This window comes from Corvus cornix, chromosome 2 (genome assembly GCF_000738735.6).
Source record: "Corvus cornix cornix isolate S_Up_H32 chromosome 2, ASM73873v5, whole genome shotgun sequence".
NCBI classification, from domain to species: Eukaryota; Metazoa; Chordata; class Aves; order Passeriformes; family Corvidae; genus Corvus; species Corvus cornix.
Genome location: NC_046333.1, coordinates 70,727,133 through 70,752,809, shown reverse-complemented (window position 1 = coordinate 70,752,809; position 25,677 = coordinate 70,727,133). Strand labels below are relative to the sequence as shown.

Here is a 25,677-nt window from a genome sequence, read left to right as displayed (position 1 = left end):
CTTCTTATTCTTAACCTGTGCTGTTTTGATACTGTGGACTGTTAATAATTTTGGAACTGCAGTGAGTATTGATTACAGTCTGAAAGCTGCTGTTTTTCAAATGCCCCAAAAACAGTTCACATGTGGAAGCAGCAGCCTGGTGGCTAGTCAGTAGTTTTATTCTGAAAGGACCAGCAAGCTGGGTTTGCGTTGTTTTTGGAAGCTCCTGCTAGGTGGAAAGGATGGGCAGTGGGACTGATGGGAGAACACGGACCACTGAACACTTACGCTGGCTTTCACATAATGATGGCACTCTTTTTCTCTTTCACATTAATAACGAATAAGAAGTTTCCTGTTGGACTTACGTGCATTCAGTAATCTACATATGCAGTTTGAACAGCTTTTTCTTCTGAAAATAATCATTGCCATATTCTTTAGAGTTCAGAACACACCATGTAAATTTACAATATATTTGCTCAAATAGTCTTTTATGTACTGTTCTTAAAAATACATGAATCTCTTCACCTGGTGAAACTACAAATGCATTTCAGAACATCTTTTGTGCCATTTTAGTCAAAGTGTTTACCAGAAGTTTAAAAATAATGACTTTTTTTTCTCAGATTTTTAAACCATAGTTTGGACTTAGGTGTAGCATTGAGAGGAGTTCAGGCAAAATCATAGCTACCAAGAATACTAAAATAATCTATAGCTGGAATTAAGGACAGTTGCTTTTGTTAAAATTTAACGGTTGCCTTAAAGAAAAGGGTAGACTGTGTCTGAAAGTTCTTAGTTTTTCTTCATAGATGCTTAGCATGGTTTGGGTTGGAAGGAACCTTAAAGTTCCAAACCACCTGCCACAGGCAGGGAACCTTCCTCTATACTGGGTTGCCTGGAGCCCCATCCAGCCTGGCCTCGAGGCAGTATCTGTTCTTGTCAGATGTAATTTGTAAAGCTTTACTTGCATAGTGAATTTTGAGGTTCAGAAAGCAATACTTTAGGTGTCTTCATTTGCTATTCAGAATGTGTGACATAGTCTTGAGAATAACTTCAGCAGTTCAGAAGAAAGTACAAAATGTTGTATTTTTTCTGACTCATTCCTTTCTTCTCTCTCCATTCTTTCATACTGGTGATACTCAGTCATGCATTCAGTGCTTAGAATTAAATATAGAGGTGAGCAAACATTAACATTGTCATAGTTCCTCTTTCTGTTTCATTCTTCTGTGAAATGGAAGGTAAAGAGTCTTGTTTATATCCTCAGTACACACTGATACGTCTTTTGTGCAACACCTGCTAATTTCAGTACTGTAAATTAAGCCTGGCCTTTTTAATGAAGATGTCTTCTGCTGTGCCCCTGGTAGTGATGGAAAGATTAATTTGTTGGATTGATCTAAAAGATGAAGTGGGAATTGCTGTTGAAATTTTGCTTTGTTTTTTTTCCAGATGTAATGCAACACACAGCAGTTCACAAGAAACATAATGGAAAAAGTCCTGTTGCCAAGTAGGTACTAGGATGTAAGGTGACCATGTTACATGTCCGAACTTCCATTTGTTAGTGCATTGAGAGTATGTGTCCTTCTGGATTAAAACTTGTTTATTGGGTTTTTGTTCTTTTGTGGTTGGGTGTTCTGGTCTTATTTTTATTATTTGGGCAGTTGTAATTAACTTAATCTCTATTAGGAAAATAGTTCAGAAGACCCTATTTCTAAGTCTGTAGGTCTAGGTCATTTGGATATCTTTTCTTTCCCAAATTTTGTGAATCGTCACTATTTGAATTGGTGTTTTGATTTGTGTTTATAAGATGAGTAGCATAAATCTGTATGGCATGTATTTTTTCTATGTGCACACACCCCATGCTTATACTGAAAATTTCCAGTGCTGTTGATTTGAGGCTTAAGTAACTTCAAAGAGGACCTTATAGGAGAAGGTAGTCCATTCTTTCCCTTGCTTACTGCCAAATGCACACATGCCTTGCTGGTTTATGGCCATTGTAAGTGGAAGCAGTTCTTAACCATATTAATGTAGTTTATATGTGCTTTCACATCCCTCAAGTACCTAAGGTGAATTCATTCATCAATGTATTTTGACCAAAAACTTTGGATATGTTTGCACATAGTTGTGCAATAATTCAACTAAATTAAGAGAAAAAAAATGGATACGGAATTTATTGTGACTTACAATTTTGTTTGGTGTTGATTTATCTGTAAAAGGTATTAATCTTGGGGTGAAAATTTACCTGGAGTTGCAATAATTAGAATATAAACATAGCACAGAACAGTGTTGCTTAAGGTCCACAGATCTTTAACAGATAAAATTCTTGTGAACTCACCATAAAACAACTTAGTGGTTTGTGTCTGTTTCGGTTTTTAACTGTCCTACTTTCAACTTATATTTCCTCAAGAAGAAAGTGTCATCTTGACAAAATCTGTGATTATACTAGTGGATATACAGCCTACTATGAAGTTATCAGAGCCGGATCCAAATTTAGTAGCATAAAGTTATTAATAGAGAAATTGTCTTTTTCTTATTCATTGTATAATGAATTTCACTAAGGCAGACTGTAGTTTAGGATCTGTCTTTCAGGTAGGAAAGAGAGGGTCAGACCTTTCCACAAAGTTCTGTGAAGGAAACTCCTTTAGCTAACTATTATTTTCTGTTTACATAAGAGGGGAAAACATGTTTACTCCTTGACTGCTGGAGGTCTGTTAGTCCTCTCTGGTTTGCATTGTGTCTGTCTCCTTAAAATCTATACCTGTTGTATGGGTTGTAAAGAAATGGCACTGAATGAAACATTTCTGTTTTAAATATGCATAAAGCTGTTTCGAGTCACAAGCAGTTCATCTCAAAAACCATTGGTACATTGTGCATCTGTCTACCTCTTGTTTTCATTCAGTATTGTAGCCTTACTCTTGAAAAAAGTCCAAAAATTTACTGGTAGGAATGAGATCACACATATAAAATAAAAACTTTAGTAATATCACAGTTTCCATGAAATGACTGCAAATTTGGCAGTGAAATCATTTACCTCCACTTGGCAGAAGTTTCTAAAGTGACGTTGCTTCTATCTTTGCAGTCAGGGGCTTATGTCTGTCTTTTGGAACCTTCTTGGATTCTTGTCATTTTCTTAAATTTTTTTTTTTACATTCTGTTGTGTATCTTTTAAGTAGCTTGAGCCCTTACAGAGGTATTTGGTAAGTAGCTACTGGAACTTGAGCATGTCTTGTGCTTTCAAGTGAGCTGGATTTCTGCCATCATGGGAACTGAGTAACATTTCATATTGCAGTAACCTTCATGAAGCAGCTTGCCGACAGCCCTGAATTAAAAGACACTTTCAATTATCAGCATAAGTACTTAGATAAGGATTTAAAAGTGTTAGTGCCTTTTTTCTTTTTTCTTTTGCATTTAGCAGCAGTAAGGCATGATTTTGTATGAGACACAAAATGGTTATAGGTCCCTGTGCCCTACTGACTGTCAGAACCCTGACTGTTTTTCCAGCAGTTTTTGTTGACTGTGGGTCTCAGACCTAGTTAAATATTGCTTCTGACCAGCTGCTGTAGACCAAAGCTTCAGTGGAAATCATTATGAAGTCCAGAGTAAATGCCAAGTGCAACTTCCAGCACTACTCAAAACTAGCATTCCTGAAGGTAAAAATGCAAAGCAAGATGACTATTTTGAAATTGAAACAAACACAGCTGCAGTATGATCTGTAGTAACTGTGTGCTCCTTTCCTTAAATAACTCATGAATTCTGAAATAGGGATTACAAAGTAATTCCAGTTTTGTCATTAATGATAAGAAAAAAAGAAGATGAATTCAGAATACATTTCTATCTGGAAAATTTCCACACATGTGGTATGAAAATAGAAAAGTTTTTGTGTGTAGAAATATCCAAGGAAACTCTTCCCTCAATTATTATTTTCTACAAAGTCTGTTGTTCTGAATTTTACATCAAGTTATAGTGGATAGTAGACAAATGAAAAAGGAACTCCAATTATGGTCAGATTATAACTTTAGAGCACAAGAACTGCTGTAATTTACATCTTTTAAATCTCTTGAAAATTCCTATGCTTTTCTGAAAGCAAAATTTCCCAACATGTTGCGAAACACGTATGTTGGTAAGAACAGCTTGCAGGTTTGTTGACATCAGCATAACTTTTGGGGCTTTTTTTTTTCTTTTCAGCAGCACTAGCAGTGCAAAGTGTTCTTCACTGGATAGCCTTAACATACAGCACTCAGAGCAGAATGGAGTAATGGACTGGAGGAGGAAAAGCTGTATTGTCCAGCAGCACCCAGAGCACTGTACTAACCTACTTGACCAGGTGTGTTGCTATTTTTTCTTCAAAGCCATATTCTGAGACGCTTGAGAAGACTGTCCACTACACATGATGAGATTTAGCTTTGAAAGATGAAAAGCCCTCCTAAAATTGTACAAAACAAGTGTTGAAGTTGCTACTGACTTACCTTTATTAGAAAACCCCCCATAATTCCTTACCACTGTCCCAGAAAGCTGAATATTTTGTTTATGAATTTGTAAATAAAATTCCCCAGCAGAATATAAGTAATCAGAAAAGCCTAATGTTAATTTCTAATCAGGCACTTTCGTGTTACTGTAGGTAGCATTGCCAAGCATTCCAGAATGCTTGAGCAATTTCTGTTATTGCAAGGAACAAACTAGAAACTGTATTAGTAGCTAAACTCTATTAATGCTAGAGTAGGTACAACAGGTTAAACATATTGTCTCTGCCTTACCTGTATGATTTAAGGATTAATCTTTGAAGAAAGCTAATAGTTGAATGCATATACACTTTTTGTGAGATTTGTTTCTCTTCAGTGCTCAATCTCATTGTGAATATAGGTAAGCAGAATAATTATTTATAAATAAAATTATCTACTACTGAAATTGGGGGAAAGAAGGTTGCGCACTGCTTATATATGAAAAACCCAGAATGTTAGAATTGCTTGATACTACTCTTATTTATGTTCAGAATTTGGCCACTGATCGTTACATGTGGAATAGCAAGCCAAACAAAAGTAGTTTCCTTATTTCATAAAGCAGGGTAATGAATTGAGTTTGGCTTCTAAACATGAAATGGTAGGCTGCATCAAAGCTTGAACTACTGCAAGCTTGAACCAAGGAAAAAATTAATTTACTAAAGCAGAGGAAAAGCTATTTAAGGGAAGTCCAGATGCAGTGATTTGGACAGAGATTATTTCAGAGTTCTCATAAATTTTACTTCCTTGCCAAATATGAATTGTTAATAACAGCTAGAAATAGCATACTTTGAAAATGGTATAGGTCCTATGTTTTTTCTTATGTGCTTGTATGTTGTATTCTAGAGTTAGTTTAGCAGCTTAAGCCTCCAGTTTAAGGCTAGGTACCTGCTTGTCAATATGTAGAAATAATTTGTCACGTGTACTTCCCACACCCAACTATGAAATAATTCCATTTATATCAACAAATTTTGTAGCTCCTTAAGCCTGATGATTGACCTTTTTAGCAGGTATATGATGAAACACATTTGTTTTTATCCTCTGGAGGAAGAACAGCATGCAAACAATAATTTGATTGATATCTCTGGCATATTTTCAAGCAGTAATTTGCTGAGTGTTTTGCTGATACTGACGTAAACACAAGACACGATGCATTATTTTACAGGCTCAGATGCACTGAACAGGTGGTTGTTTGGGTGGTTATAGCACCTGTGAGCACACTAATCTTGGGCTTCTGAACCTGTCGGTCTAGAAGGGGGGTTTTTCTTGGCTTTCATAACACAAATTCTGTTGTTTGACTGGCGTCTTTGTCTTTTCTGTCTAGCACACAGTGGAAAAACGAAGTCTGTCTACAGTAAGCAAGAAGAAAGGAAAGCCACAGCTGGAAAAGTAGGTTTCCAATGTAACCGGTAATCCAGAAACAAAGTGTAATGCATTCACACTGATAAACAGTCTGCAATCAATTAGGTGCTTTCATTTGCTATGGTGGGACAAGGGCTAGCATAGGGTGAGGCTAGGCTACATAAAAATCTTTATTTTATATTCTGTAAAGAAGTAACTTGAAAAATAGAATTTAAGTGAATGCATTTATTTATCAAAATATCACTTGTCATTTAACAAAAAGATGGAGTGGAAGTACATTCTTAAGCAATACTAAATCGCCTTTTTCCCTTTATATTTATTTGAAAGTTAAAAGGTGTAAAGCTGTCCAGAACATACTGACAATCAAATGAGGGTTGATGGCAGCCTTTAACATTATGCAGTGTGTGGTAACTGGCTGAAATGTCTTATTGAAGATAATTTGCACATCAGAGGACTTCCGAACTTCCTGCAGGCTACATAACTCTGCACTGTGAGAAGTGAAAGCACTTCCACCCTTACCTAGTACTCTGCCTACTTCCAAGTTTCTGTCATTTTGTTACTCTGTACCCAGATGCTTTTATGTTAGACTGGTGTAGGCTGCATTACACACACCAGCTTTCAAAAATGACTTTACTGTCTGCTGCACCATTTCCTTTAGGTGTCTTTTCTTATACAGATCTTTATTCATAGTGTTTAGTAACACTGCTTGCAGCTTAGTTCCTGGTATATTGCAGCAGCAGCCTCTATTTAATTGTTTGTTATCTGAATTTGTTGTTATATCTATTAAATACACATTTCTGGCCTGGACTCACTGCTTTTGCTTCCAGTGGCATTCCATGTTCATTCATGGTTGGTTATTTGTGCTCACGCATTTGCAAAAAAGCCATGAAATTATTTACACAGGGAGAAAGCAAAGAAAACTGACTGCAGGTTGACTAACAGGAGCAATGGAGTTCGAGTTGCAGCATCACAGCACATCCGTACTGGGACAGCAAAAGGTAAGGTGCTTTTTCCAAAGCTGTTAGTAAGAAACAGAACTTGCAGATTTATTCGAGGCCTTCTGTAAAGGGGAAAGCACAAGTCTGAAAAATGTTCTGGTGCAAGTCAGCATATTGACAGACTGATTTGTGCTTTGACTTGCTGTGTAGAACACACTAGACTCAATCTTCTGTATCCAATCACTTGGGGTGTTTCTCTTTGTGCATAGGTGGCAGAATACTGGTGAAGGTGGCAGAATACTGGTGAAGTCTCCATAAGTTGGCTTATGGGGTGGACCAATTGTTGAAACAGCTACTGTTGGGCTACTTCTATATGAAATTTAGCAGTCTGAGTGTGTGGAGATGGAGCATCTTGCCATTAGTGTTCTCTTTGCAGCCTACTAGTTTCTTCATCCGCTGTGTAATGGCCCACAAGGAACTTGTATAAAACCTGTGGTATGAGCCATTGATGCACTGTCGTGTTTAAACCAAGTGACCACTGAGCTACAACACAGAACTGTGTATGCTGCCCTAGCAGGGTTTTCAGGTTAGGGTAATCCTAAATGTAGTGTCTAGGCCAAGACTTGTGTATATCAGTCAGTTGTAAGACAAAATTATATTCGTGTTCCTTTAGTAAACTGAGTCTCCAACCTTTATTACAAATTTCTGAAGGTCTGTGCTACCCATTGACTTTGCCATCTTGATGTTTTCTAAATTCCCGATATCAGCTGCAACCGTGCCTCTTTAATATGTAGTACTCATGACAGAAGGTTGACAAAAGAGTTTGCCTTTTTCTACACTACCTAATTGGTATAAGTGTTGAAAGGACTCTTAAAATTGCCTTGTCTTTCTGTTGCTTCCACTTGCGAGTCTTGGTTAAGCTTTCATTCTTTCTTCTCACTGCTTCTTACCTTGGAGAGTTCCAGCTAGATCCCATTCTGAGTTACTGACATGTTTTATGGGCAGGTGTTTTTACCTGCTACAAACAGCATTTGACTAAAACTTTAAGAATTCACAGTCCACAAACATTGCAAAACTAGAGCAATTTTGGAAAGCTGTAGTTAAGGGCTGTTAAGCAGAAAGCATACTGTACAGCAGAGCTTTGCTGCATGCATTTCTGATTGATTACTGCTTTGTTGTCAGGCAAAGTGCGCTGAGCTTTTGTGAACTGACGATGACTTGAGGAGGTGATGCAGTGGTGCATAAGGGGAGACCTTAGCACTCTCTACAACCACCTCAAAGGAGGGTGTAGACCAAGGTGGGGGTTGGTCTCTTGTCCCAGGCAGCCAGCAACAGGAGAAGAGGACACAGACTTAAGCTGTGCCAGGGGAAGTTTAGGCTAAACATTAGAAAAAAATTCTTCACAGAAGGAGTGATTGGGTATTGAAGTGGTCTGCCCAGGGAAGTGATGGAGTCACCATCCCTGGAGGTGTTTGAAAAAAGACTGGATATGTGGCACTTGGTGCCATGGTTTAGTTGATAAGTTGGTGTTGGGCATAGGGTTGGGCTTGATCTCAGAGGTCTTTTCCAACCTAGTTGATTCTCTGATTCTGCAAAGTTAATAGGGAATACTTTTCCATAGGAGTTCTGTTTGCTCACTACCCACCACTCTACAGATGTGGAACTGCCTCCTGGTGACTGTTGGCTGGTTCAAAAAGAAGCTGTAACCCACAGAGTCTGGAAGCCGTTAAGTCCTGCTCAGAGATGAGCTTTCAACCTGCATTTGAACATCAAAATGTCCTTTGAGATACTTATTGGAGACATAGTCTAAGGAAAAAAATTCATGTTGCAGTCTGAATCTCTGCTAGGTTTATATATCCAGGCTTGATTTGAAATGCCCTATTTTGAGTCTGTAATTCTTAACTGCATCATGTTTTCTTTCATTTTTTCCTCCTTATTTTGAGCTTGTCTGAAGCATCAGTTAGTTACAATGGTAACTTTTAAGGCTTGATACTTTGTGAGTAGCACTCCAGACTCCAGCTCTCAGTGATCCCAGGTCCACATAGAGGCTCCTGGTTATATTCGATGTTCAAAGTACTTGTTAAAATAATTTAAGCAATTATGGGTTTAATCCAGGAAATTATTCCAAGAATTGAAGCATTAAGGCAGCTTTTTGATGACCCATCTCAACCTGTTAAACTTTCAGTAGCAATAAAAAATGGAAAAAATGATTTTATTTATAAATTATTATTATAATAATTAGCATTCTAATTTTTGTCCTGAAGTTTTGCTAACCAAGGTTTTGAGAGCTGGGGTTTCCAGGTACTGTCTGTCATAGATTCTGAGAGAGGGTGAATTTGTCATTCTTCTTCCCCTCTGAGGCTGCATTTGAAAGCCAAACCATAGCAGCTACCCTGAATTCTGGTTTCCAGCAAATGAGTGTCCCATGATCCATTCAGAATTTAGAAAACAATTTACCACTTTTTCAGTTCATCTCTTTTTCTTTAAACAGAATTTGTTGATAGAGTTTGATTAAAGCCTGTTCTAGAAGAGTGGCTTGTGAAGTGGTGCATTGTTTTGACATGTCCCGCTGAGTTCGCTTTCTGCCTGTGCTGGTGTCACCGAGGAGTGCTGCAGCTCTGCCAGTGGAAATGTTGGATCGCTACCGTTCAGAGGAAATTAGTGTTGTAGTACAGTCTGGTATAAACATCAAAGGGATCATTAAGGATCATCATTCTTGTCACTGATTTGCATAAATACCAATTTTCAGTACCATCTTCTTTGACACCAAGGATTCCATCATCACAAATTTAGGGACGAGACCAGTCCTCCGTGCTGCTGGGAGTGGAAATGATAGGAATACAGGGGACAGATGCAATTAAGTAGGAACAGACAAAAGTCTCAACTAGCATGAGATGTGAGAAAACCAAAATAAGCTCACTTCCATACACTGAGATCAAAAATAAAACTGACAACTTTTATTTTTAGATCTGAATTTGGACGCTGGATCTGGTCATGATACATGTGGAGAAACATCATCTGAAAGTTACAGTTCTCCTTCTAGTCCACGACATGATGGGAGGGAAAGCTTTGATAGCGAAGAAGAAAAAGACAGAGGTTGTATTTATGGAGAATATGCATGAATGCCTTTGTTCCTTGACTGATCTCTTTCTTGCCTTAATTTTAGTTAGTTTTTCAGTTTGATCAGCTAATTTGTTTTCTGAATTAGCCACTGAATACATTGTGCTTTGTGGATTTCATGACTGGGTGGTTCGAGGGCTTCTAGCACTGTTTAAATACCACTGAGTTTTAGGTTACTAAATGTATGTAGTAATTTTTTGGCCTCGGTGGTATAGCTCTTTTGAGAAGTTTCCACAGTACAATAATGTGGAAAACTTTGGCATGAAAGGGGCTGGGTTTATATCAAATTACGTGTGGCATGTCCGGGAGCTCTGTCTTTTTGTACTGGCAGTTTTCCACTCCTTCCAAATTTAAGTAGGCTGTGTTAATTTCTTTCTAGACAGATGCAAATTCCTAATTCACTCTGTCTCCTACTCTTCACATTTGCAGATACACACAACAGTGTATAAAGCACAGTAGCTAGTTGGGCAGGTGGATATAGGCAAGTCATGAAGATGGATCTAGCTTAATTTGGGTGAATGAAAAGAATATCAAAGTTGTCACAGTTTGGGAAGGCGTAACTATCATTCATGTCATCAAACTCAATTGGTTTTATATGGGTAAATGAGTCCCGGGCATGATTCTCTGTTGCTTGAGATTCATTCTTCTGACTGACAAGTGGTTTTGTCCCTACAGATACAGACAGCAATTCTGAGGACTCTGGGAATCAGAATACAACCAGGTTTACAGGCTACAGTGCTGTCAGTTCATCAAATATGAACAAATCATCTGCTCAGATCTCTTCAGTGAATAATGAAAATGGGAGCCTTTCAGAAGATCCTTTGAATGCAAAGTTTCAGCATATTTCCTTCATGCCTGCCTTACACTGTGTGATGCACAGCACTGCCCAAAAGCCTGAAGCAGTTGTCCCGCCACCCATATCTGCAGACGGTAAAACGATGGGAATGCTGGTTACCACACCTGTTGCTGTCTCGCCAGTGAGAGAGTCTGCGAATTCCCCTCCTGCGGGAATGGGCCCAGTGACCTCTGGTGAACCTGAGAAACGCCTTGAGCTGATGGCTTCCCCTTTGCCAGTCCCATCCTCTTTCCTTCCACATTCTGTCCAGCCTGGTAGCCCTGCTTTGCATTTGGCAATACATAGGTTGAAAATCCCATCTCCACAGGGATCATCAGAAAGTTGCACAGTTAATGGACCACAGCAGCCGACAGGAAACTTAAGTATTGGATCACCAAATACTGCCTTTATCCCAGTCCACAATCCAGGTAGTTTCCCAGGATCCCCAGTTCCTACTACAGATCCCATCACAAAACCTGCGTCCCAGGTGGTAGGACTGAATCAAATGGTGCCTCACATTGAGGGAAACCCAGGAGCAATCCCTCAGCCTACCAATCTCAAGGTAGTTCTTCCAGCAGCCGGTCTCTCCACAGCAGCACCGCCACCTCCACCAGCTTCGTACGCTTTGCCAGGCAGCCCTCACGCTACCAGTGTGTTGCCCAACCAGAATACAAACGTGCTGAGCACTGGAGCAACTTCCTCACCACCTCAGTCCGCTGGCCTTGGTGTTGGGCAGGTCCAGTCCACTGTTCCTCCTGCAATCCCAACACACACGCCAGGCCCTGCCCCCAGCCCGAGCCCCGCTCTAACACACAGCACTGCACAGAGTGACAGCACATCCTACATAAATGCTGTTGGGAATAATAACACTAACGGGACAATGTTACCTCCGCAGCAGTTGGGATCTGGCCCTTGCGGTTCTTGTGGACGTAGGTGTAGCTGTGGGACCAATGGCAGCCTTCAGATTAATAGCTATTTTTATCATAACCCACTTCATGGACAAGTCTACAGAGTTCCATCTTTCTTCACTCTGCCATCACTTTGCAATGGCAGCTACCTCAATCAAGCACATCAAAGCAATGGAACACAACTTCCGTTCTTCCTGCCTCAGTCTCCGTATGCAAACGGGCTTATGCATGACCCAGTGATGGGGAGCCAAGCCAACTATGGTATGCAGCAGATGGCAGGATTCGGGAGGTTCTATCCTGTATATCCAGCACCTAACGTAGTTGCCAACACCAATGGGTCAGGACCCAAGAAGAATGGGAACGTTTCATGTTACAATTGTGGTGTAAGTGGACACTATGCGCAGGACTGTAAGCAGTCATCCATGGAGGCCAGTCAACAAGGTAATCATGATAACTCCCAGCGGACTTGCTTTTGAGTTTAGCAGTTTCTCTTTACCTTTCTGAATGTGCTGTTTCTGGTCTTGCAGAAAGGCGTGCGTGCGTGTGTATGTTTTGTGTAAATGGTTGTGCACTAGTGACCTGCTCTAAAACTGCAAAGTATCCTATCTCTGCCTGAAAATCTTGTAGAACAGTGCGAGGGAACGGGGTTCACAGCGTGAAGTTGAAAATGGGTATGATTCAGAGCTGGAAAGTCAAATGATACCAGTCCTAAATTGTCATTCTTTTTTCACCAGTTTGGTTTTGGCATTATGTTGAGACTTGCATGTTGTTTCAATTTTCCCATTCCCTTTCAGTGAGGTGCTTTTTGCGAGAACTTGTTGGCAAAAAGTGAAAGATACCAATTAATGTCTGTTATGACCTTGGGTTCCTAAAACTTCTGAGAATTGAAAGAAATGTCCATTTGATTGAAAGACTGCCCATTTGATATTTTAAGTTTTCTAGGGCTTATCTTTGCACAATCAGCCATCCTTCTGTGCCCTGTCATGCAATGCATTTAACTTTTCAGACAAGTTGCAGTAAAAAGGCAGAAACCAATTGGAACTAAGTATAAAAGGAATAGCTTCCATTTCTCTCTCCATCCAGAAGAATGGGGAAAATGCAGGGTTTGCATCGAGCACAAGTTATTTTTGATTCTTGCCCTTGTTCCCATTCTGACTTTAGTAGTTTGATTGGACCAGAACAGGAGAGATAAACCTTGATGGGGACCATGTTTTCTTTGCATTTTTCCAGTAAAGCTCAAGTCCTATTATCTACACTCTAAATCTTTTTTTTAAACTTACAGTTCTAGCAAGAGGATGAAAGAAAATAGGATAAAGTCTGAGGACCTACTTTAAAAGGACTGGAGGATGATAGTGCCTTTTGAAGAGCATGTCCATTTTGATACCTTGTAGTGGTTTTGTAATCCATTTTAATTGTGAGCAGTGACTTAGTAGTTCTCTTTCCTGTTTTAGGCACTTACAGACTGAGATACGCACCTCCCCCTCCCCCTTCCAATGATACCTTGGATTCTGCAGACTGAAACAAGTAAACATTGCCTACTTAAACTGAAGCTTGGGAAATTGGGGAAGGTGTGTGTGGGAGGGGGAGGTTGGGCTTGTGTTTTGGGACATTCCCGGTTTTATATTCTTTTGGAGTTTTTCATTGCTTTTGCACCTCTGTTCCGTACAAAAGAAGAAAGCTGAGTCCCTGGTCTCCTCCTGGTTCTACAAGAGGCTTGCGTAATGCATGTAATTCACACACACAGCCAAACAATCAGACAGAGCATTTGAACCATGCTTTTGCACTGAAGACTTGAGACATGTGCAATGTTTACTGCAGTTTAAAAAAAAAAAAAAATTCCTCTGACCTCTGACATCACTGGTGGAGCAGCCATATGGTGAAAGAAGAAACTTGGTCATGTTCCCCACCACAATCTTCTTCCCTCCCTCCCTGTTCTCCTTATGCTGCTGTTTTCTTTTCTTTCCCTGGTTGTCCACGTGGATTCGTTGGACTTGCATGAGTGTTTAGCAGTTCATACAGACCCTGCCCGTACTCTAAATTTAATGCTCATGAATTGAGGGGAGATGTTCAAACATCCTATTAGCAGAGTCCAAAGGAAAACAGGATACTGTATGTGTACTACATCTGATAATAATACAGATACGCAGCTTTCGAGAGGCCCAAACAAATGAAAACACATAGAGCAGGAAGGGGCTGAAACTGTGTGGACTGGAACAGATTTAGAAAAATGAACGAGCTTAAATTGACAGATTTTTCTTCCCTTGTAGCTTTTTAGCCTGTATGTTCAGCAACAAAGGTGAAAAAAATGGTATGAATGTTGTACTCAGTGTGTTTGCATTTGTAATGAAAGTTGACGGCATTTTTTCCTTTTTAAAAGCTATTCTACATCGTGTCAACACAGAATGAACATTACTTGATTGAATATTTTTTTCCTAAACTATTACAGTGTTGCATTGTACTTAGAATGTAAATGTTTTATTTCAAACTGAACAAAAGCTATGGTTTTCTACAAAATAGTCAGGTATTAGTATTAGAACCTGTCTACCAAATAGAAAAGTCACTATTTTATAACAATTTACCACTATGCGTAATTACGGTATAATGTGAAAGACTGAAATGAGTGTTAAGATGGTATTAAACATGTCAGTATCATGAGTAAGTAAGTTTAATGCTGCTGTATTTTTTATTTTATTTTTAAAAGCCAATATATGTACTAAATTGCTTCCAGGTAATATTTGATTTCCTAAAGTGCACTGAGGTTATCTGGAAGACGAGTGTGTTTTTGACTGCTGCATTCAACACCGATGAACAACTACCACTGTATATCCATAGGGTTTGGCATTCCTCACAGTTCATGGCAGAAATGTTTTTTCTTAAAATCAGACCCAGTGTCCGGTAGAGGGATGAAATAAAAATCAATCTTTGGTTCAGCTGTCTAATAAATTGCTAAACAAACGAAAAACTTGAAGGAAAAAAAAAAGCTTGATTACTACATTTCTTCATAGGTAGCATTTATATTTATAGCACCAGTGTACATTTTGAAACTTTTTTCTTGGGGGGGGGGGGGAAGGGGAGGGAGGTAGATGAAAGCTTTAATTTAAAAAAAAAAAAAAAGTTTAAGTAGTAAATGAAAATTATTTTGATTAAAATTTTTATTTGATCTGGGTATTTTTGGACCACTTGAAATGAATGAACTGCGTTTGAGTTGAAGTGAGGGTGTTAAACCACCAATGGACTTGTATTGTGAATTACCTGCCAGTTGTACTTTATGGAACTTATTTTATGATTTAAAATACTGTACTGTAAATAGGAGGTATGTTACCTTCTCTTTATTTGTATGTTTACCATATACTTTGATATTTGAAATGTACTGGAAAGGTCACTTATATTTCTAGAAGAGATTGGATTTTATGCAACCTTTTTCCTTGAATTAACAGCAATAAAAAAAAAGAAAAAAAGTACCTGTGTGTATGTACTGTCCTTTATCACTGAGAATGGTGAATCACTGCTGCTGGGTGTAGGGATGGGATCATGGAGGGGTTTGGCAAGCTACCATTTTGGTTGGAATTTGTAACTTTTGAGACAAAGCCAAGAGTATTTGACTTAAACTGAGGTCAGTCTTGTGACTGAAGTCAAGTTGATTTAAGCTTCTTTAAGATATAGTAGAGCTCTTGGTAGAAACAGCTTGTGTGATAGATCCAGGACTTGGACCGCAGCTCTTTCAGAACAGGTAAGCCTATCCTAACCTGATGGCTCCTGGATTTGGGCTAAAAGCTAGGTTAAACATGCTTTTTTTTTTTTTTTTTACTGCCATGCAAATAGTGTATCACCTATTCATGTAGTGACCAGAAACTGAGATCTTCTATTTCTAAAATAGAGGGAAGGGCAACAGGAGTTGCTGGGAGTAGGGAAGAAGCTTAGAAAAGTTTTCTTGATTGCAGGGCAGTTGAAGGGTCTGATAGGAATGCAGTGTCTGGATGTGCTCAGGTTGTACTTGGGCAGAAAAAGGTACTGAGGACTCTCATCTCATTCTGCTGTAAAGACAGTGTTTCTAATTCCTGCTGCTTAGCTGCAGCTTGTCTGTGGAGCCAAGGACCACAGAATATCATGCATTTTTATCCCAGATTACTCCCCAGAACAACCTCCTGGAGAGGACCAGTTGAGGGGATGAGGAGGCTGAAAGTTGCCCGTGATCCCAACTTCTTTCAGGCAATTCCCATACTTGTGGTCAGGTATTGAACCCAGGAGTCACACAGACACCATCACACAGCCTCCATTGCTGCAAGTGCTCCGTGTCCCTTCCGTGGACACAGGGGAGTGCAGATACCTGTCCAAGGAGTTTGTAAATTGTGATGCTACTCTGCAAATGCCATCTGCTACTTACAGTGCTGTCCTGAGTTGCTGGTATGCTTGTTTGCCTCTGTGCTGCAAGCAGTCCTGACTTCGACAGATCCTGGCTGGACTCAATTCAAAAGTGTAAAAATATGTACCCTATGGCACAGCAAACAGCAGGAACGCCTCATGCTTCTGGTGCTTGTTTTGCTGGAGACCTGACAGCACTCGTACCTGGCTGTCCTCTCTGGCTGCACCACTGCTGGCTGTGCAATCAGGTTTCACTCCAGCTGCAGCTCCAGAAAGTCTGTCTCCTGCTGAGTGGCCTGGAAGCTGCTGAATGCCCAAAAGATAAAAGAGAAAATCCCACTGGCTGGTTGGTCTGAGCAGCTCTCTGAGCTGTCCAGGAGTGACTCCTGAGTACTGCGCTACTCCTGGTTTGCAGTGCTGCTCTGGATTGGAGCCATTTGGTTCCTAAAGCTGGAAGGAAAAATGAATGATGAGGCAGGCATGGGGAGGATTGGAAGGGGGAGCATACGGGAGTGCAATGATGCACGCTGCTTGCTGTGGCTGAACAGATGGCCTCGTTTTCCCAGCTAAGCGACCTTAAGATGGCAGGGACGGCCTAGTGCCTAGGTCTTTGCTTAGCTGGTACCACTGGCGAGGTGAAGGAACAGAGCATCTCTGTGTTGTGCTAAGGCAGAGGGGAAGTAAAAAGGTGGGCAAAGGTACATTGAGAACAGCAGAACTTGACTGGTGCCAACCTACTTCAGTTTTAGAGAGGCAGAAGTACCATAAGCAAAGTTTCAGCTTTGCTTATGTTGTGAGCCTCTGGCCGTGTGCTGGCCTGGGACTCCTGAGGCTCTCGTAAAATAAGTTTGCCTAAATTCTGTGCACACAAAAAAGTAGGTTTGGGCAACAAAGCGTTCTGCTCAGGGCTGGTAACTGCTGGAGTTGGGCACAATATATATAAAGGCCATGTGGACTGACCTTGTACTTGGGGGGAAGAAGAGGTGTCCTAAAGGCACAGTTGTGAGTTTATACTATAGCTCAAGTGCTGTCTCAGTTTTGTGGAACTAATCTATAGTCCCGTGCTCCTTGTAAAAGGGAGGGAGGAAGGAAAAGCACATTACGGAGCATTATGCTGGGGGAGCATGTTGCCTCTCTGCCCATGGCTGCATTCCTCGACCACTGATGGGAGTAGACAAACAGGGTTCTCATTTTGGACCAGCTTTTGAGTTGAGAGCATCAGAGCCAAATTAAACTGTGCATTGTGGTAGATTAGAGATCAGAATGTATGAACACTTATATTTGCTCAGGCTGAAGGGCCACCTATGCCTGCAGCCTCTCACCATCATTGATCAGTAGCAGATGTTTCAGAAGAAAGTACTTCTAACACAAAAAAGAGAAAAAGACAACTGGTAATTATTGCAAACGTTGCCTAGCAAAATAATGAGTGTCTGGTTCATCCTCACAATAGGTGGCAGCATAACTCCACCAGTGGAATACACGGGAACTTCTGATGTACCAACGTAAGATCACAGAAATCACAGAATTTTCTGAGTTGGAGGGGCCCCACAAGGATCATCAAGTTCTACTCTTAAGTAATCAAATCCATGACCTTGGTGTTATTTGCACCATGCTTTAACAACTGAGGTAATCTCAGATGCTTCAGCTTAATTTGGTTTCAGCATCTTCATGCCATCTAAGTAAGTTTTGACTTGTGACTTCGTAATGCTCGTTTCTGCTGTGTTTTTTCATGTTTATATGTTTTCTCACATGATGAGTGTACTACTTGTTGTCTCTCAAAAAAAAAAAGCATGGTAACTGTGTGGCCAGGAGGTTGAGGGAGGTGTTCTCCCCCTCTACTCCTCTGTGGTGAGATCCCAGCTGGAGTACTGTGTCCAGCTCTGGGACGGCTCCCCAACATAAGAAGGATGTGGACCTGCTGGAGTGGGTCCAGAGAAGGGCCATGGAAGATTGATCAGAGGGGTGGAGCGCCTCTCCTGTGAGGAAAGGCTGGGAAAGCTGGGATTGTTCAGCCTGGACAAAAGAAGGCTCTGGGGAGATGTTATTGTGGCCTCTGATACTTAAGGCTGCCTACCAGGAAGGTGTTTTTAAACTAAAAGAAGGATGATTTAGATTAGATCTTAGGAAAAAATTCTTTACTGTGTGGGTGGTAAAACACTGGCATGGGATGCCTGGAGAGGAGGTAGGTACCCCATCCCAGGAGACGTTCAAAGTCAGGTTGGATGGAGCTCTGAGCAATCTGATCTAGTGGAAGGTGTTCCTGCTCATTGCAGCGAGGTTGGATTAGATGACCTTTAAAGGTCCCTTCCAACCCAAACCAGAGCTAAAATAGCTCAAGTGTCACAATGAATATTGAAGACCTAGAGAATTGCAGCTAGATGTGAAAGCTGTGTCTTAAGAACTGTTGAGGATTAAAATGGTTCTAGATACTTGCACTCATACAACGAGGAATGCTTTCTGAGCACTGTGGAGCCCTTTTTTTTTTTTTTTTTTTGAGAGTAATTCCTGAGGCAGTCTGGTTATCTTTGAGGATAATGTCTCTTACTTATCTCTCTCTACTTAGCCTGAAGGTCTACAGATCAGACATTTATCTGGAATATCTCATGCTCGGGAACATTTTGCCCAAGAGACAGAACATAATAAAACTTTTATATTTAATATTGATATGTGTTCCCTGAATGGTGTAAAGGGTCACTGTTGTATGAATTAATCAACAACACAAGGTACAAGAGCACAGGCTGAAAAAAAGTGCTGAACTTGGTCAAAAGAAAGCTGTATCTTTACCACTTGTGCATTCATCTTAGAACTTTGATCTAAAATGTCCGTTTCTTATTGACTTTTAAAGTATGCTTTTTTCCTGAGGCAGAGGATGTTGAAGACAGATACAAAGATAAGAATTAACTCCTACCAATGCTCATTGGTGTGACTACAGAAAGATGGGTATTGTTGCTTTAAAAACTTACTTGCCACTTAGCTTTGGTATTAAAATACTGCTTAGGAACTTCTTATGCAATACATAATAAAATATATATAATAAAATATTACATTAAAATAATCTTATTTTACATAATTTGTAGCTTGATGCCATTTCAACAGCTTCAGATTTTTTTTCTTGTTTTGACCAAAACTAAGATTTGAAACTGATGGCATGTCTAGGCTGAGTAAATATGATGTATAAAAGTAATTGTGTGGCTATCAGAATGCTCCTTTCCTTTCTTTAAAATGTTTTTTACAGGATATGCACCTGCCCCAGCAAAAGAGCAGACAGCTTAGCAGTGGCAAGACTTCTGGATCAAAACATCATGGGACTTATTTTAATTGCTCCTTTAAGACCAGATTGGTACATCTTGATAAGGACTCCTGGGTATTTCAAACCAGGCATGTAAATCCTGGCCTCTGTCAGCATACAAAATAAAGATCACAGATGAGAAGAGCAGTAACATGAGGAGAGGAGGGCAGGGGAAAGCAACAGCAGCACCAAAAAAATAGGAACAGGCATTGTGGTGAGACAATTTCCACACGTCACTTGATTTCTTACCACAGCTCAGATCAATTTCATAGCACAGAACTTCAAAGAGCAACTGCACCAATTTGGTACAAAACCAGCTGAATTCTGCCTGTCACCACAGTGCAGTTGACCAGATCAGACACATAAGAGAGGAGATGGGCCCTTCCAGCAATCTGCACAGGGCTGAGTTATGTGGCCAGGGGATAGACTAGAACAATACATTCAAAACCTTACAGTGTTGGTAATTGTTATGGCTACACAGAGCTAGCTAAGACACTCTTCTGGGTGTTGTCTCCCTTTGATTTGTTTTCCATTTCTCATTTATGTGTTTGCCTGGGATTTTTTTATCTCACTTTTACCCTGGTTATCCTTTCCAAGTCTCTTTCCCATGTGTCAAAACCATGCACATGATGAAGGTGTTAGAGACTGTAATGTTACGGTTCATGGCTTAAACATTGTTATGAAGGATTTGGAGGGCCATTTGAAATGCTTTAATCTGTGATATGCAAACTCCCAAATGATAGTACAACTTGCTAACTCAAAATAAAATAACCAGTGCAAGGGGGTAGCTATCTGAGTGTGAGCCTGTAAGTACCTGTCATTGCAATGGCAGCTAAACGGGAGCTGGGAGTTCTCACTGCACACTGAAACCACATTTTCCTTCCTTTCTGAGGAAGGATATCGCATTTCTAGCACGTTCTTAGTTTGAGGAGGCAAAGAATGGGATGTTAATTCAGAGTTAGGCAGGAAAGCAAATGTACTTGGATACTCTACAACTAAAGCTTGATTCCCAAAGGCTGTCGTGCCTCCAGCACCACTGGGAAGAGCAGCTGCCCTTTGTCCAAGCCAGAGATGTCTAGCCAAGTTGCTGGAGACTAACAACAGCACTTTCCTGAGTTTTGTTCTTGACTGTGGAAGGGAATATTGTAATGATTTTATTGCCATCTATTGCCAGCAGGTTCCTAGTGCCGCTGCCTGCATGGGACAACTGGTGGGAAGGTGCTGTGCTTCACTGCCCAGTGCAGACCTGGCAGGAGCAGGGCACTCATCTCCTGATCAGTGCTCTGCCTTCGGGCTCAGGATGCAGGGACTGCTGCCCAACACCTGGCACGGGAGCTTGAAGACAGAGAATGCTGATGTTCAGTTTCTGGAGCTTTTACAGGCACCTGTGTGAGCTGTGTTTTCATTTGCACCAACAGCCCCATCAGCAAAGACAACAGAAGCAGGAGATGTTTAGTTCACTTCAGCAGGGACCAGGGACCATCCTGTGGCTGGCAGGGTACATCTCAACCTGCGTTTAGCTGGTGATCTGCCCTCACCTCCCTGCTCTTTCCAGAGCACCTGGGACCCCCGCGGGAAGGGGGATGCCACCTCCTGGCCAGTGGCAGGTGACATGCACAGCACTAGAGAGCTTCAGAGCAAGTTTTTGTTTGCACATGGGTGGGGGTGAGCTTCCTGCTGCTCCTGCTGGCAGAGGAGTGGGTGCTCTGATCAGGAGCCACAAGGGGCCAGGACTGCTTGCTGATGGTCTGTGCTGCAGAAGCTTCATTTACAAACTTCAATTGTTTTTGCTTTTCGATCTATTTTAAAAGCACCTAGCTGTAGTCTTCTTGCTAGAAAGTAGAGCCTGGGTTGGGACGCAGTAGGTGGAGCCAGCCTGACATTTCCAATGGTGTGTATAGCCAGAGCATGGGCACCTAGAAAGTTTAATCATTTATTTGGGCACTTATTTTTTTTATTTCCCCAAAACCCCTTCTTGATTAATGCCTTCAAGTTTCGTCTTTCAGCTCTTCAGTGCACATCTTTAACCAGTTTTTGACAACTTCCATATTCAAAAGACTTTAGTGCTTCAGGCTTTCTCAGTCAGAGGGAAGGCAATGGGAGTCCTCTTCCCTCCCCACTGGGCATTGTCACTCACCCCGTATTTTTCAGCCTTTTTATGTTTGGAAATGTATCTAGTTTCCTTCTGAACTCTTTAAAGCTCCTTACTTCAATGACAGACATGGGTAACACATTCCATATGCTCTCTTCCCTTTGGTCCATGAGCTCTTCCTGTCTATCTCTGGTGGAGGGATATGCCAGGCTCCTCCTGTTGCCACTTAAAATCTGGGAAGCACCCTTGGTTCTTTAATAAAATTAAACAAAATTAATTTTGCTTCAAACGCTCTCTCTCTCTCGAGCTGCACGCAGCCTCGCTGTGCTCTGCTTAGGTGTTTGAGTATTGTGCCGTATGTTCCATCCATGCCAGGATATTATTTTTACAGCTGGCCATGCCTTTGATACAAGGAAACATGAGAGTTTAAAGGCTGGAGAGGGAGGGATGGCGGGGGAGCCACGGCAGCTGCCTGCGCTATCCCCGAGTGGGAGCTGAGCTGCATAGAGCAGAGCACCAGCAGGGTGGCTGCTCCTCGGCAAAGGATGAGGGGAAAACAAGCCAAAGCTGATGCAGAAATTAACAGCTGGGCCTTGGGAGCACTAATGTGCCTTAATGAGCCTGCCCAGCCTCTCCTGGGCCCAAGCAGCCCCAGTTCAGCTCAGCCAGAGGCTTTGGTGCTGGCTGGTCGGTGCTGGCTGTGTGCCTCATCTCAGCTAAGTGCTGGCCGGGTCTTCCCAGGTGGGTCTCAGGCCCATATTTTGGTATCTTCCTCTCCTGCTGCTCCTGCCCAGACCTCTGGGTGGTCCTTGGACCTGCCCCATTGCTGCTCTTGGGCTGGGGCTGTTGATGGACCAGTATCCAACTGCTGGCTCTGCTGGGGGGCTGTGGGGAGGCCAGGGTCCCTCTCCCTCGTGGGGCAGCCTCACGGTCCTGTATCCCCCTGGCAAGCATCTCTTCATCTCAACTGAGGTCCTTTCTGCAATGTGCTGTCTTAAAACCCCTCCCAGGTAAGTCATGGTTTCCTTCTCATGGGTTCTGTATCAGCTGTGGACTGAAAAACATCAGGTGGCAAATAAAGATGGAGTTCACCCAGTTTGCAGAGACACTATTTCAAGTGCTTGACAACTGCAGCAAGGCCAAAGAGCAAAATACAGCTGGAAGAGGGAAGAAGAGATGGAAAGACTCAACCTAAAATGTAGCCAGTAGAGTCACTAAATACTGTGTATTTAAAGCTGCTCTGGAACTGATTTCTGTCATGCAACAAATGGAGAGCCAAAGGAACCTGGTGCTGGTTGAGCTGGCTGGGGCACTCCAGCAAAGCAAACGGGGCTTTGCAGCCACACTTCCACACAAAGTGTTTTTGCAGCAGGAAGCCATCAAACTCTGTGGTTATGGATTTCACTGCTCACTTGAGACCTATTAAAATAAGTTATTACGTTGTGTCCTTGAGGCAGCAGGGACAGGTGAAAGAGGGCAGATTCGGCATCAGACTGCAGCTGCCTTATCAAAGAAAGCAAAATAGATTTCTCTAGTTTACAGATACTGTAGTCCCAGCTAAAAACTCACTTGCCTGCGCTTGTCAGCACTCAGGGTCTAAAAGGTCACTTTTCCTTCCCTGAGACAAGGAGCAGTGACAATCCTGTGGTGCTGCCTCACAAATACGAATGCAAACGTGTTGAGTGGTGGTTGTTTTATTTCCAGAGAGTTCCAATCATACAGGCTCCTTGTTCCCAGTCTAGGGCTTTGCCTGCCCTTTGTTTTATCTGTGGAGAACAGAGTAGCTCTGGCTGGGCTCTCACCAGTGGCATATGCAATAGTGTGAGGAGCAACCTGGGCTCAGCTGGGCACACTTATCCAAACGGAAAAAAGGTCATTTTCCCCTTCATCTCCACTTCCATTGTGCTACCTCTGTTGGGTCTCATCTAACTTTTGGCCACAAACCATACTGTACTACCACTTCCCATGTTCTTGCCTCTCACAGTGAGGCAATGGGATCAGACACAAAATCCCTGCTTCCAGGCCTGCTGCTGGGTGCGTTGGACAACACTTTCTCCTCCCGGTTATGCCATTTTCCTGGGGTTTCCCTCCATTTCATCTCCCTGTGAGTCTCATATGCTGCTGTTTGTCTGCCGCAGTGTGTCCACAAAGACCTTGCTCCATCCTGTTTTTTTGGGTTTCACTGGCTGTAAGTTATTTCTCTTTTAATTAGTTTATGTATTTTCATTCTGTGTTGTTTATGATAGCAACATGTTCTGTTTGGATAATGCCGTGTTTCGGCTCAAAGACCTTTAAAAGTTCAAAAAATGTAGTTGGAGACAAACTCTCTCTGCAGATTCAATTTCTTCTGAACATCAAGCAGATTGCCCTTGTCTTCACACCCATGGGGAGCGTCAGCTGCGGTGGGGAGACAAGGCCTGCCCATGTCCAGGACATGGGGCATTGGACAGGAGAGTCGCTGCTGTTTCTGTTCCTTGTGGAATTGAAGTGGAAACTCGGGCGTAGGCAAGGTGGTCACTTCAGTGGTCACTGGAGCTAAGTGGGTGGCAGGAGGGTGGCTGAGCTCTAGATTGGCATGGCACATGGTGGAAGTACATATGTGTTCTGGATCCTTCTGCTGCCCAGGGGCCAAAGCAGGGCTGAACTTGGCTGTGCTACAGCCCAGGAGAAACATGAGGCTTGGGCCTGAGCACTGGTGGAAATCTCACCCAGCACAACAGGCCTCAGCAACTCAGCAGTGCCCTTGTCCTGCTTCCTCTGCCTGGAAACTGGCTTCTTGTCCTCCCTGAGGTGCTTGGGGCATCTGCTTGGGCCAAAGGACCTCTGAAGCCACCACCACCTTTGAGGGTTGAGGTTGTCCTTCCTTGCCAGGCGTATCTCTTTTTTCTGTTTTAAACAAAACCACAACTTGTGGTTCAAACCAACAAGGTAGGCTGAGAGTGCTTCTCCTTTCCTCTGAAATTTCACATCCTTGTGCTGAAGTGACAGCTGAAAAGAGAACAGCAGCAAAAGGCTTCCAGATGAATGTACGCGGAAAAATCACAAGCCAAGCACCGAGGTTCACCCCCTCCCTGTCCCTGCCTTCAAGGCTTTTGCTTGTGTGTCTCAATGGTTCTTGTGGATCCCTTCCAACTCAGAATATTCTCTGTCTCCAGCAGCTCCCAGTGAATGCTGGCGAGGTGGGAATATGTCTCCATCTCCTGCCCCAACCCAGCCATTGCTGCTGGGCCTTAGATGTCCCACAGGACTGTGCTTCAGCTGGTGGCCTTTCATTCCCACCGCTGATACAAATGTCCTCTTTAGGCAGGCAGAACAAGAACTATAGGACACCCCCCTTTGAGATTCACCATTGCAATTCCTTGATAAACTGCTGTCTCCTCCTGTCCTCCTTAACGCTCTGTTATTGTTGTAGGCAGGGGCCTTGATTCAAGTAGCCCATGTGTAGATGTCTAGCACCGTTTGAGGAACCTTGGTACATCCCAACAGGCTTCCAGCTGCCTCTCCAGGCATGTGGATGTCTCCTGTAGTCTTGAACCTTATTTTCTATCTCTGCATTGCTGCCACAAGTAGCTGTGGGTGGCTCTGGTGGCAGTGAGAGACCCAGGTGCAGGCAGCTGAAGGAGGTTCTTGCTGCACGGTCTTTGCAGGGGGACCAATGGACAAAATGATTGACTATCAACCGATTACCAATTTTACCTATTTTTATCAAATTTTCCCTCAGTTGTACTACCTACAAATGGAATTGCATCCCAGTGGAGGCACACCTGCTGGAGTCTGATAGCCAAGCTTGACACCACTGCTTCTGATGGGGCTCTTCTCTGCCTCTGGTGCCGTGCACTGCCCTTCTCTTTCTAGCGCTTTTTCCTTTGCGCTGAACATGTCCCCGAAGAAAGGGTGAATGCAGCCATGTGCATCGCTCCCTGTCCTGCTCAGAGGGAAAGCTGTCCTATTTTCCCAGTATCCAGCTGTGGGGCTGTTTGTGGCATGGGGCATTTTTGCTTTTCTTTCTGAGCTTGCAGACCATGACTCAAGGAGGTAGCTACACTGTGTAGATGGGTCTTAAGATTCAAGTTATCTGAGCACTTAAGAATTCTCTTTATAATTACTTCCATGCCTCCGTGAGACACAGAGATGCTTTTGTCCCCCACTGCAGTGATTGTAAACAGCAGTGTGAAGCTGAAAGCGTAAATCCTCTCATCTGCAGCAGGCATTTGCTCCAGGAGAAATGCATCCAGCTGGTGTCAGGAGCCCAGGGTTACATCCATGCTCCTGAATCTGGCCTGTTTGATGGCTGTGGGATGGGGC

General features: G+C 42.3%; 1 protein-coding gene across 4 annotated transcripts in view; it reads left to right on the top strand.

Annotated features, from left to right (window-relative positions):
- The window catches only part of ZCCHC2 (zinc finger CCHC-type containing 2), a 45,040-nt gene extending 29,950 nt beyond the window's left edge, over positions 1-15,090 (top strand). For 2 of the 4 annotated variants that reach the window (XM_039548689.1, XM_039548687.1), the window contains 7 exons: positions 1,420-1,477; positions 4,159-4,294; positions 5,791-5,855; positions 6,732-6,826; positions 9,734-9,862; positions 10,562-12,070; positions 13,081-15,090. In XM_039548689.1, coding sequence (XP_039404623.1) covers positions 1,420-1,477; positions 4,159-4,294; positions 5,791-5,855; positions 6,732-6,826; positions 9,734-9,862; positions 10,562-12,070; positions 13,081-13,148 — 2,060 coding nt within the window. In that variant the 3' untranslated portion in view covers positions 13,149-15,090. Of the gene's footprint in view, positions 1-1,419; positions 1,478-4,155; positions 4,295-5,790; positions 5,856-6,731; positions 6,827-9,733; positions 9,863-10,561; positions 12,071-13,080 lie in introns of all 4 variants that reach the window. The other 2 variants (XM_039548688.1, XM_039548686.1) reach the window with 1 other exon arrangement.
- The last annotated feature ends 10,587 nt before the right edge of the window (positions 15,091-25,677 follow it).